The sequence below is a fragment of the Chanos chanos genome, chromosome 2 (assembly GCF_902362185.1).
Source record: "Chanos chanos chromosome 2, fChaCha1.1, whole genome shotgun sequence".
In the NCBI taxonomy this organism is placed as follows: Eukaryota; Metazoa; Chordata; class Actinopteri; order Gonorynchiformes; family Chanidae; genus Chanos; species Chanos chanos.
Window position 1 is genome coordinate 29,385,166 of NC_044496.1, and position 13,525 is coordinate 29,398,690.

General features: G+C 43.1%; 1 protein-coding gene across 1 annotated transcript in view; it reads right to left on the reverse strand.

The window, feature by feature from the left end:
* Positions 1 to 11,371: 11,371 nt before the first annotated feature.
* The window catches only part of si (sucrase-isomaltase), a 33,835-nt gene continuing 31,681 nt past the window's right edge, over positions 11,372 to 13,525 (reverse strand). Inside the window, exons 43-47 of the mRNA XM_030794448.1 lie at positions 13,278 to 13,402; positions 12,997 to 13,085; positions 12,695 to 12,744; positions 12,402 to 12,572; positions 11,372 to 11,449 (exon numbers count right to left, since the gene is read on the reverse strand). Coding sequence (XP_030650308.1) covers positions 11,372 to 11,449; positions 12,402 to 12,572; positions 12,695 to 12,744; positions 12,997 to 13,085; positions 13,278 to 13,402 — 513 coding nt within the window. The remainder of the gene's footprint in view (positions 11,450 to 12,401; positions 12,573 to 12,694; positions 12,745 to 12,996; positions 13,086 to 13,277; positions 13,403 to 13,525) is intronic.

The window sequence follows — 13,525 nt, forward strand, 5'->3', positions numbered from 1 at the left end:
GGACCAATTCCCCTCTCGCCATTGATTACTTTAAAGCTAACAAACAATCAAAAAAACGCAATGTGACTGTAACGTGTAACGCAACGCATTGTAGAAATGTAGTGGAGTAGAAAGTATAGATATTTGCTGTAAAATGTACACTGTAGGTTTGGTGAGACAGGACTGATCATTAGATAATGCTGTATGTTTGGTGAAATGGACCTGATCATTAGAACACTGTAGCTTTGGTGAGACAGGACTGATCATTACATAACGCTGTGGGTTTGGTGAGACAGGACTGATCATTAGATAATGCTGTAGGTTTGGTGAGACAGGACTGATCGTTAGATAACACTGTGGGTTTGGTGAGACAGGACTGGTCATTAGATAACACTGTGGGTTTGGTGAGACAGGACTGATCATTAGATAACACTGTGGGTTTGGTGAGACAGGACTGATCATTAGATAACACTGTGGGTTTGGTGAGACAGGACTGATCATTAGATAACACTGTGGGTTTGGTGAGACAGGACTGATCATTAGATAACGCTGTAGGTTTGGTGAAATGGACCTGATCATTAGATAACACTGTAGGTTTGGTGAGGCAGGACTGATTCTCTGTGATGATGGCAGTCTAAACACAGTATGACTGAATGAGACCCATAGAGCTACAAAGTGAAAGAACTAAATTAAATAAACCAGCAGGTCAAATCCTAAATGCCATCATATCACAGTAATCTACAGATGCTCAGTCAATACACAACTGGCTGACCAGTCCCTGTGAGACACAATGCAATCGTGTCGGTGTTTCCTAGCAAAGGTATCCATGACACTGACGAGATGACCGTTGCCATGGAGACAAGACCCAAACTGAAGGATCTGAACGCGTCTATCCTGTCAGATGGGATGACCTCAATCAGTCTGTGAATCCATCGCTCTCTTCTTCTCCATCCTCACAGGTGAAGAATGACCAGCAAACCTTCATCTGTGTGCCCCTTTCATCTCCAGGTAGACACCTCCATTACTGCAGGAGCAGGTGGAGAACTGCACCTCCTAGAGAAAGACAGAATTACAATGCTAGCAGCAGGACCACTGCTGTCCATCACTGTGTGTGTGTGTGTGTGTGTGTGTGTGTCTGGCCATGTGTTTACGTGTGTGTGTATTGGTTTGCGTGTTTGGATAACCCATGTGTGTGCAAGGAAAAGGGAATGGAGAAAATGGGATGCTGATTTTGTTTTTAATTATCCCTAACACACATATTCATGTATGCTGCTAAGTATGCAAATGACCAAGATTTCATTTCAGTACAGGATGTAGTGTGTTTGCTTCAGTGAAAGGTCATAGATCATAAAATATATATCCAATAAAAGTAATCATAAAGAAATTAAATGACTAGGTGCAGCCTCCTTTCAGATGTACTGTCTGCAAATTGGTTTTAAAACTTCATAAAGTGAGGCCAGCAGGAACAGTGTTCTCTGAATGCATAAATCCACTCAGAACACGATCATCTCCGATAATCTCTACTGTTAGCCCACCAACCCTCGTCTCGTACCCTCATCTATCCAACGGGAATGAATATATGGTACACCTAACTGCTGACCTGAAATCAGTGACAGCCTTACAGATATAGTAGACATTAGTGCAAAAATACTGCTGGAAAACCAAATCTTGAACTGCCGTCGGAAAGTAACGAGGAGCAAGTTAATGACTGCAATGTGCCAAGCTCCAAGCGACACGTCTCCTATAAGTTAATAGCCATATTTTATGGACAGCGCAGACTTTCCATTATGGCCAAATGGTACGTCAGCTAATGCAAACAGCCCCAGAGCTGGCGCGAGGCTGCAGGGTTTTAACAAAGTTAAAGAGTTCCCAATGACACCCCAATTACCTCAGCCATTCTCCGCGAGTCCTCTCTCGCAGACACATTTAAAACTCTTTAACTCTGCAGATAAGAATCGTTTCTATCTGGAGGGTCAATTCCCCTGCTCGCTGCATAATATTCTGTTTGCTCCCTAAATAATGGATTGACAGAATCTTAATACACGCCCTTAAAATCACCTAGAAATAAATAAATTAAGGAGAGTTTCGAGGTTCATTGGGTTGGTATATTAAACTTGTTTAAAACTGAAAACAGCTCGATACATTATTTCAAATTTACCTCAACAGTGCGTAACCAGCTTGTATATGTGTATGTATAAATACCCAAACCTGAATATTAGATTAGCTGAGAAACTTCTCAAATTCCTTGTCTTAAAATAAAAAATGGATGTTATGCAGGGTGTAAACAGAACAGGTTTCATCTTCTGGATGTGCGTTGATACTGAGCTGATTAATTAAAGTAGTGCTGAAGTTAAGTACGGGTCATCTCCAGTCACGGTTTGGTTAAACTGATCCATGTGAGAACTCACCTGACCCGAGAAGGCGCTAATTTCACAGGCACATCTTCAGTGATATTTAACTCATTTCTCGCATGACTTCACAACCAAAGCTTTTATTTATATATCCACCTTGTTTTGATTTAATTTACAGGGAGTTACATGGTTTGTGGTCGCCTGTCCACTGATTTCAATTTTCTTTCTTTCTTTCTTTTTTTTACAGTCTTTCAGGTAACACAGTAGATAGTTGATACTGTTCTTATTGATTAAAGACTAAAAACTTTAGCCCTGTACAAACTTCTCCACACAAAATTCAATGTGTTAAACTAACACCAATAGTGTATTTATGGGTCTATTTGGATACAGACACACACACACACACAGATAAAAGTTTTCTTGTGTTCACTTATCTAGACTTTATATAAGAGGGCACAGACTGAGAGGTGTCTGAGAAACTGTCCCATAGAACTTTCTAAATGGTAACAGGCTAGCCTTTCTAACACAGAGTGACTGAAGTAGCCAGGCCCAGCCTTTCTAACAGAGAGTGAGACAGAAGCAGCCAGGCCCAGCCTTTCTAACAGAGAGTGAGACAGAAGCAGCCAGGCCCAGCCTTTCTAACAGAGAGTGAGACAGAAGCAGCCAGGCCCAGCCTTTCTAACAGAGAGTGAGACAGAAGCAGCCAGGCCCAGCCTTTCTAACAGAGAGTGAGACAGAAGCAGCCAGGCCCAGCCTTTCTAACAGAGAGTGAGACAGAAGCAGCCAGGCCAAGCCGTTCTAACAGAGAGTGAGACAGAAGCAGCCAGGCCAAGCCGTTCTAACAGAGAGTGAGACAGAAGCAGCCAGGCCCAGCCTTTCTAACAGAGAGTGAGAAAGAAGCAGCCAGGCCCAGCCTTTCTAACAGAGAGTGAGAAAGAAGCAGCCAGGCCCAGCCTTTCTAACAGAGAGTGAGACAGAAGCAGCCAGGCCAAGCCTTTCTAACAGAGAGTGAGACAGAAGCAGCCAGGCCCAGCCTTTCTAACAGAGAGTGAGACAGAAGCAGCCAGGCCAAGCCGTTCTAACAGAGAGTGAGACAGAAGCAGCCAGGCCCAGCCTTTCTAACAGAGAGTGAGAAAGAAGCAGCCAGGCCCAGCCTTTCTAACAGAGAGTGAGACAGAAGCAGCCAGGCCCAGCCTTTCTAACAGAGAGTGAGAAAGAAGCAGCCAGGCCCAGCCTTTCTAACAGAGAGTGAGACAGAAGCAGCCAGGCCCAGCCTTTCTAACAGAGAGTGAGAAAGAAGCAGCCAGGCCCAGCCTTTCTAACAGAGAGTGAGACAGAAGCAGCCAGGCCAAGCCTTTCTAACAGAGAGTGAGACAGAAGCAGCCAGGCCCAGCCTTTCTAACAGAGAGTGAGACAGAAGAGAGGAGAAACCCTGATTCAGCACACACAGTCCTCCACCTTTCTATCTCATCATCAAGTTGTGAAAGACAGAGTCAGAGCTGGGACTAGGGGAATGAAGTGTGTGTGTGTGTGTGTGTGTGTTTGCGTGCCTGCAAGAGAGAGAGAAAGAGAGGGAGAGAGAGAGAGAGAGAGAGTCAGTAAGCAGTAACTGGACTGCTTATAAGATCCTGTCAGTCTAGATAATGAAAGGGGGAAAAAGAATGGATTCAGAATAGACTCAGATAGCTTAGGCCAGACTCGGAGAATCATGCCTCCACACTGCATCATGTGGTCTTCCAGCTCTGCTTTTTCATCCCATTAACTCCTCTTTGCTCAGAGAGACAAAGGTGGATTTAAAACCTGCTCCTCTCTCACATATGAAAAAGAGAAAAAGCTTGTCATAAAATGTCAGGTTTTACTACTGACATGGCAGACGGGCGTGTCCCCCCTCTCACTGTGCTCATATGATAAGGGCAATCATCACTGTGTCCCCTGCAGCCTCCCTTCAGGCTCTGAATGCAAGCAGATGTGTAGCAATATCAATTATAACCTTATAATCTTTTCTCACCCATGCTCGTATTTGATGAACCACCAGAGGAAAAATGAGGAAATATGTATGCTGAAGTCACTGATATAATGATGCATTCACTATAAGGGTCTCTCAAGTGAAACCCTGGAGTACCATTACATCAGCTGTTACCAGGCCTCTCATCGCCTCTTCATCAGTGAAATGGGCCCGTTGGCACGCGAGGCTCCGCTCAAACTGCCAGTCACCATATCCTCCCTTTGACCTCGGCAACGCTCACCAAAGGCTGTGAAAGGAATACATGTGTTGATTTGAGTGGACCTGACAGGTTTATTCCTCACCTGCTGTGACGCGGTACACACATAGCTTCATGGGAATCATAGGCTTTTTTCTATCTAAAGAATAAGGCCCAATTTCAGCTCTAACCTAAGCCTTCTGAGGTTCTCCTCTTCCATCCACACACCCTGGCTGATGGTTATGTACTCTGGTTGTTTTTTCTGTCCCTTAATTTCCTAGAAATAGAGGAATTATCTGAACCCTGAAATTTGACTGCCATTTTAGCTTTGACACAAGTGCGTTATGAACAAAGCAACAGTAATGAAGTCATCAGACTGAAGTGGGGAACATGGACAACGAGAACTAAACCACTTCAGAGAGCTTGCACCTGAGACAGCTGTGTTTCAATGGTAACACCCTCTGCCCCAGACAACCCAAAGCAGGAGACAAGCTATGACAAAGACATCTTTAAAGACAGCTCTCTCCCTCTGTTTTTTATTCTTTCTCTCTCTCTTTTCTCTCTTTGTCTGCTGACCTTAATCCTTTTTATTATGTCAAGAAAGAATAGAGAATGTTTTTTGCATGTGTGTTCACACACATACACCTTTCTTGGTGTCCAACACATGTTGAAACATGATGAAACTGATGGAAACCCTAACAACCTAACTGATTCATTAATTTCATATTGCTGTAACATTTTGGGGCATGCAGGGATGGAAGACCTTCGGTGTACATCTTTATGTGAGCAAATGTCGTCTTTACTGTAAAAGCCCCTACTTCACTTTCCCTCTGGGATATCCATGCACTTATTCATCTGCCTTCTTTTACCAGTGAGGAGGTGAATCATATCGCAATAGGGATACACACTAGAGCCCTGTGCGGGACTGTTTTCTTAATCCTGCTCCCGCTGGATTTCCACTCCCGCCCGCTCCTGCAATGTGTGTGTCCACTCCCACCTGCAAACATTCTGACCATTTGCATCCGCACAATAGAGTTCCATTGATTTTGTTTTCCATCATTTTTATTCAGCTGATAAAAAAATAAAACTAGAAGGCCACTCTGAGAGCGCAGACCTCCGCCAAGGCTAACAGTCCACTCTTCAAATGATATTCAAATCTGCATCCGCAACCACAGTATGTATCTGGACATATTTCCAAACCTATTAGAACAAAAAAATCAGAATGTATTATTGTGACAGCTAATTTAAGAAACGATTGGCAATTATGCGCACATTATGCAAGCCCAAAATAACCTTTAACAGCTTATTTGGTCATTTGACTTGGAAAATGGACAATAAGGATAATTTAGACAATAATTTAGATAATTTAGACTTATTTCTTACATACCTGCTGCATTTGTTTGTACAGTGATGTCTGAGGTGGCTGTTATGTTTTGCTGTATGTTTAATCGTGGCACAACTAGTGATGTGCTGTTCGTGAACGATTCGTTCATTTTGAACTAATCTTTTGTATAACCTGGGGGTAACAAGTTGTCTAAGTGAGTGATTCGTTAATTTTTTCCCTAGGCCGAACATGCACACCACTCAGGTCTTTCAGGTCTGTGTCTTCCATTCACTTGCCACTGCGCAGTCTCAGTGTAGGAATGAGTGATACATTCACGACTCATAACTACGGGTCTTCCGCTGTGTCCGCAAGCTAATATCCCTACTCACTACCCCCTACTCACTATATAGTGCTTGGTCCATAGAACACCCACTAGGGGATACAGGCAGACAGCTGTTGATACATTTCAGACACTATGTGGATGTTATGCTGCTACATAATTACACGCCGGATATTCATATTGTTTTATTTCTGTCACATAAACAAACGCCAGAACATCTGCATCTAATTGGTCTATAAAGACTTGCCTGATTTCACAAGACATGATGCATGACGCAATGCATAATAGTCTTAGTCGATTGATGTAGGGTACATTGGTTGTACCTTACTTTTCACGATGCATTGCGGGATACTTCGAGTGAACTATATAGGGTATAACAATTCTCACTACACATTCGGACAGCACTACAAAATGGCGGACTCACTATATAGTGCCCTATATAGTGAGTGCTGAGTGGTTTCGGACACAGCGTTCGGGTCCTGAGTGTCATCGTTCACTTGTCACATGCCCGCTGCGCAGGCTCAGGAACGACTGATTCGTTCGTGTTCATTTGATAAACGGCATTCAGATTGCAAGACAAAGTAAGAATTTCATTGTATGGGAGAAACTTGTTTTAACTGTGCATATGACAATAAACGCTTTGACTTTGACTTTTGAATTGAGGCAGTCATTTCTACTGAATAACTCAATAGGCTAAGATCCAAAAGGTTGCTTAAGAGCTTAACAAAAGTGAACTTGTGTATTATACTTTACCAAGTGAAGCGAACCATGTTGCTCTTAGTGTTTGAGAACCGTCTTTCTGTTGACACTCAGATGACAGCTACAGTGCCACACTAGTTCCAATGAACAAATGACTTGAAAAAAGATTCGTTCATCTCACTGAACGCGATTCAAAGATCTGAGTCAGTAAAGATCTGAGCTTCCTATCACTAGGCACAAAGTTCACTGTAATCACGACGGGTTCGCGCGTGCCCTACAAATTAAGTTCATTTTGCCCAATGCGCAATATTAACGAAAGTGGAAAATAATACCTGGATCCACCCCGGGAGTCTTATCCGTTCCAAAATTTAATGGGTTCCTCCTTGGCCCATGCTACACCCCTCCACCAAGTTTCATGAAAACCAGCCAAGTAGTTTTTGCGTAATCCAGCTGACAAACAGACAGACAAACAAACGGCACCGAAGACAGACAGACAGACAAACGGCACCGAAAACATAGCCTTCCTGGCGGGGGTAATAAAACAAACAAACAAATAAATGAATAAAAAATTCTCAGCTTTTAATAGAAAACATCACAACTGTGATTATAAAGCCTACCGAATCACCACATTTGCAAATATAACAATATTAGAAATAACAAAATGAACAGCAGCTTTAAAATTAGCCTATAACATAGCCTATGCTCAACAACACAGACCTCATCACACCGTTTATATAATTAACAAATAGCAAAAAGAGACATATAAATGGCATAAATAACTCTAATAACAAAGTAAACGAACTTAACGTAATAAACGCGGAAATCCCGGAAACCACAGTTTTTTTTTGTTTTTGTTTTTGACTGCCTGCTCCCACCCGCAGCAAAGTTAAAACCGCCCGCTCCTGCGAGATTTGTGTTGGGTTCCGCGGGATCCCAATCCCAGTGTAGTCCTCTAACACACACACACACACACACACACACACACAGAGAACTCTTGGATGAGGCTGGGAAATTCAATATACCAGCTGTTCTGTCAGGGCTCAGGTTGGCCTGAAGTGAAAGGCTGTCTGCAAGGGCACATCTACACACACACACACACACACACACACACACACACACACACACACACTCTACATCCCATGGCTCCTTTCCCAACCCCCCCCAGACACACACCTTCCCATGGCTCCTCTCCTAGCCTTCTATCCTCAGCTCCCTCCTCCCTGTGTCACATGTCCTGAGAGGAGGTGGGAGGCAGGGGGAGAATCATGTGGGCGAGTGTCAGGTGAGGAGGCGACTGGTGAGGATTAGAGGAGAGACAGGCTGTTACCAAGTCTGTCAGCACCTTGGCAACGTGGCAGTGTCACACTCCACAAGTGATGGGGACAGCCAAGGCAAGCTGTGTGTGTGTGAGAGAGAGAGAGAGAGAATATGACATGAGATAAAATGTACTGCTGGCCATGGTTATAAAACTAAAATCGTTTACAAGAACCATGTGTAAGACAAAGTTTTATATTTTATCAAATGTATCATTCTATTATATTCGCAGTGCCATTTATCAAAAATAATGTGTACCCCAAAAAATTGAAACCTGGACAAGACTAACATAATACCCCAGTATCAGACACTGCATTTGGAAACTGTATTCAAATGGTTATTTCACCACAATATTTGTTCCTCCCTAAGTTGGTAAAAAACTTGTGCACAGTGTACAAGCGTTTTATGGACCTACTAACAGCTGGTCTCAAATCAGTGAATATCCAAGCTTACTTCATCATGAGCATATTGAACACATCTCTTTCAGCCATGGTCTAAAGGTTAGCGAACCGGGCTTGTGACCGGAGGGTTGCCGGTTCGATTCCCAGGCCCAACATCCACGGCTGTGTGCCCTTGAGCAAGGCACTTAACCCTAATGCTCCCCGGGCACAGAGGTCTGTTGTGTGTTCACTACTGGTGTGTTGGATGGGTTAAATGCAGAGACAAATTCACTGCTTGCTGTTCACAGTGTGTGTGTGCAATCAGGGAGACTTAACAAGGCCAATTCATTATCTTCATGTCAGGGAATGTGAAAGCATTCTGATTTGACCAGGCAGAGTCTTAACTGGACACTTCCATTTTCTTCCCACAGTCTTTCAGTTCTAGGCCTCCTCCCTCTATCTCCATCCCCTGGAGGGAAGGAAACCGATCTTAGACATATGACATTGGCTGGAGTAGTGTATCACTGGTCGTATGAATGAATGGTTTTCTGTGTGATTTAGGGAGGGCCTGCGTAATGGAACCACACACAAACTACACTCTAAGGCCTTTGAGAATGGGCACCCACATCACTGAAATATATGGAATGGGCCCAAAAAACTGTGCCATGTCACTAAGCAGAAATGGCGACAGGCCAACAATAAGAGAGTTATATGATGAGTGAGACTGTCTGATCATGACCGTGTTCCTTACAGCCCTACAGTGTGGCTGGCAGCTCTTTACCATTTAACATGGCATGAATGGCATGCCAGAACACATCTCAAAGACCACTTACCTCCGCCTCTTATTACATCAGCATTATAACTTGTCACCTGTGGTAGGATTCTCTCCATTATTGGGCTTGACAGTAACTAAATCAGCACTGTACCCATGAACTGGAAAAAGTGGATATGACTGCGGAAAGCTCCAGAAAGCTCAGGTAGGTAGTCTTTAACACCCAGCTGCTCATTAGCTCAGGAGGACATGATTTTATTTGCTTAATATCACAAAGGAAGAGTATGAGTGTGTGTGTGCCTGTTTTTCTGTCACCTCTCATTTTGAATCCACTGCTTGGTGTCAGTCCCACGTCTCACGACATGTCAATTAAAGGGTACAAATGAGCATTACCTTGGACAGCTTCATTTTCATAACAATAACTCTTAATTCCCAGACTGTCTGATCTATTTCCTGAGTCTGGGACCCCTCGCCCACCTTCCGCCAGCTCCCCCATGTCCCCGTCTGGAGACCTGTGAGTATGTGTGTTGTCGGCTGGTTGGAAATCGGGGGAAGGTACTCAGTGTTATCCCTCTGCAGTCACAGCTGTGAGCCAGACAACAGACAGGATGAGTTAAAATAAAGCATAATGGAATTTTCTTGTCTCTCTGTCCTGATGCATGCTTTTGATAATGTATTGGAGTGTTCAGATGTAGAGAACACTCAAAATCATATGTCAGCGCTTTGAAGTCATTCAAGTATGTTTTTGTCTCTTTCATGTTTTCTCTCTTTTTATTTATCTGTTTATATATTACTTGTCCTGGAATAATTTTGTCTTGCTCAGATTTGCAATAACAAAGAATCTTTGTGTGGAATCAGGTCAGTTAAACAGGCACAGAGTGTCTTGTTTGGGTTCTCACTCTTACTGACTGTTCTATTGTGCCTGTATTCTCACTGATGTGTGACTGAAGCGGGGGGGGGGGGGGGGGGGGGGGGACTTCATACAAAGGATTAAAAGCAAACTTTACCATCAAGTTCACTACTTCTCATGAGTTCAAGTAAAAGACATGAGCGCTTCTAAAGTCACAGCACACCATTTCATGTTGTATTGTGTGAAGCTTATTCTGGTCTCAGTCGACAGTTAAACCTATAATTGACAGTGCATAACTTAATTTAGAAACTGTCCGTGCAGTCTTTTCAAACAACTCCCCCATGTCCCAGTGTTGGATCAGCAGGAGAAAAGCACAACTGATCGGAGTTGAGAAAGGTGTTCTGGCTATAACTTCGTTCTTTTTGTATGTTATGAAAAAAAAGAAAGAAAAAAGAAAAGAAGCTCCCAAATAATTAGCCTGTCTCAGCAGGCCAATGATTGCCATTCTGATGGAAAGAGAGGAGAAGAAAAAAAAAAGAAGAAGAGCGAGACAGGGCATACTAAAGCATGTAGCCCATTAGCATTGTCTTCCATCAGTTAAAGTCCTTCCCCCACTAGCTGCCAATTAGAGCAGAAATCAATTAGCAGTCTCTGCAGTTCAACGGGTATCATTATGTTTACTGTGGGATAAATAATTGATTATCGTATTGTCATAGCTGAAATGTAATCATATTGGAAGTGAACCCCCCAGGTCGATAAGAAATGCCTTGAAATGGAGACAGTCTCTAATTCAGGGTTACTGTTACTACACATCTCCATCTCACGTCACCATCATTAGAGAAGCACTGCACACACATCTAGGACTGCTGGCTGCAATCCCACATTAACTGTCTCTTTGGGTATTCTGAAGGGGGGGTCAAAAATCAGACACAAATGCATTTCTAGTGCTGAAATCTCTTCACTTTATTACAAAAAAAAAAAGATTTATAGAAGCTTTCAAGTATAAATTACAACAATATAGGCAGATCCATGGGATTAGGCTGAAATGACTTTGTATTGCGTTGTTCGCTGGGTTTGTTCCATCATAAATAAAATCAGTTATTAAATAAAGCCATTGTTGGGTGATTTGACACTGACATATAGGTTTTTAGAGGGTGAACATTAAACTCCAGTATTCCAAGTGATGGTGAATTGTGTGTCCACAAAATGATTCCTTGCTGTTGCATCAATTTCCAGTTCCTGGAACAAACGAGAGAAAGAATCCAGACTGAGGAAAAGAGGTAAAAAGTCTCTCCAAAAATAAAATTTTAAAGCTGCTGGTATGTGAAACACGCACATTAAAGGCCTTAACACAAACATTTTTGTGTCACTTCTGTCCTATGGGTTGTGCAGTCTTTTAGTAAAAAAAAAAAAAAAAACAGCAACGTTTATCTATGTGAGTATGCAGGAAATGTGGCCAGAGCCGAGAGTGGGAGAGGGAGTGAGGAGAAGATCATCTGAGCTGATTACGCTGCCAGGAAACACTACCCAGGACAAAAAAACCCGGGCACCGGTTTCAAACGCCACTTATTCAAATGGAGACGCACTCCTTCCACAACCTCTTCTTGTTTTCCCTCTCTGTCACCCCACCACCCTTCCAATATAAATCTCTCTCTCTGAAGCTCACCTTTCTCATCATCATTTATGGAAGCGACAGCATTGCTGAGGGATCGGGCTGCGACTTTCCCAAGGCCAGCCGTAGCAAGGCGCAAGGAGAGAAGGGTAATGTAACTGTCTTTCCTAACGTGTCACACAGCACACTTCTCTGCCCTCAAAAAGGTCTGACTTTTCCAAAGCATGCGCCTGAGTTTTTCTTGTGAAAACTCATATTTGTCCTCCAGAGAAATGATAGATCATTGTTACATAGTTCACATTCATCTGACTGACTGTCTGTCCTCAAAAACACTCTCACCATAACATCATTTCAGAGTGAACAAGTACACACTGTGAGGTGTGCGTGTGTACGCGAAAGAGAATGTATGTGCGTGTGTGTGTGTGTGTGTGTGGGTGCAAGTGTGAGCATTTGCACGTGACAGAGTAAGGCCTGAATGGTACTACAAATTATTACAAATTGCACATCATTGCAAATACTAATTTGTAATATTAATTATTTGTAATATTAATTATTACAAATGAGAATTACCGGTCTTACCTGTGTAGCCGTATTGTGTGTGAATGGCAGTGAGGAGTCTGCTTGGCCAGGCACTTTCATGGTGACCTCAGTAACCAGCAAAGACCCTGCTCCCCAGACTCTCACCTTCCCCAACTTCAGACGGTCTGTTGGAGCTAGGCCATTGTGAATTACCGTGATTGACAGAGTATTCTGAGAGTGAGAGAGAGAGAGCGAGAGAGAGAGAGAGAGAGAGAGAGAGTCAAATAATTAAAAACTTGTTCAGTCATTCCACCCACAGTTCATTCTTGTGGTTCAGTGACTGTATGGCTTACCTTACTCACGGAGAATGTCTCATACAGATATGCCCCCCTCTCATAAGTGTCTGTTAAAAACAAGAACAAGGGATGTGGAATCAGATGAAAAGGAGGATGGAAAACAGCATGGAGAAAGAGAACGAAAGAGAGAGACTGTCCCTTTTCTAAAAACAGAACAAAAACAAAAACGAAAAAACATGAGCCTTCACACTGGTTAAGTGTGGAAGTAGGCCATGTGTGTCTCCCTGTGAACAGTGAGTGTGTGCTGGCATTTGTTTTTATTGTTGTTTTTGTTTTGGGTAAAGAACTGAATGGCTCACCAATGCCATCTCCATCATCCCAGAACAGAGATCCCTGTGCCGTTCCATCGTCTCCAAGGGCAACAAGGAGTCCCAGAGGATTAGTGCGACTGCATGAGGAGAAAGAGAGAGACAACAGTGTCAGAGACAGAGAGAGAACATCACATCAGGGGAACAAGGCTATGTTACCTGTATCTACAAAACACATAAACAACAAAATCTTCATTAAGACAGATTTTCTCCGGAAATAAGCCTGAGCTGCCTCTATGCAGAGCAAAGAGATAAAAATGATAGATACTGACCTGGCATTAGTGTTGGCGGCAGGTGCCTGCCAGGGTAGGATGTGACCGCCTCTGACATGTAAATTAATGTGATTGAGAGGAGTATACATGTCAAAATACTGTTTCCTCACACCAATGTCCATTGTCTGTGAGGAGAGAACACAACACTGCCTATTTAACAACACTGCTCTCCAAACCAGCAGTGGATTTAATGGAAAGACAACATTATATGCGGAGGGGTAAGAGGGAGGTGAAGGCTGATGGAGGTG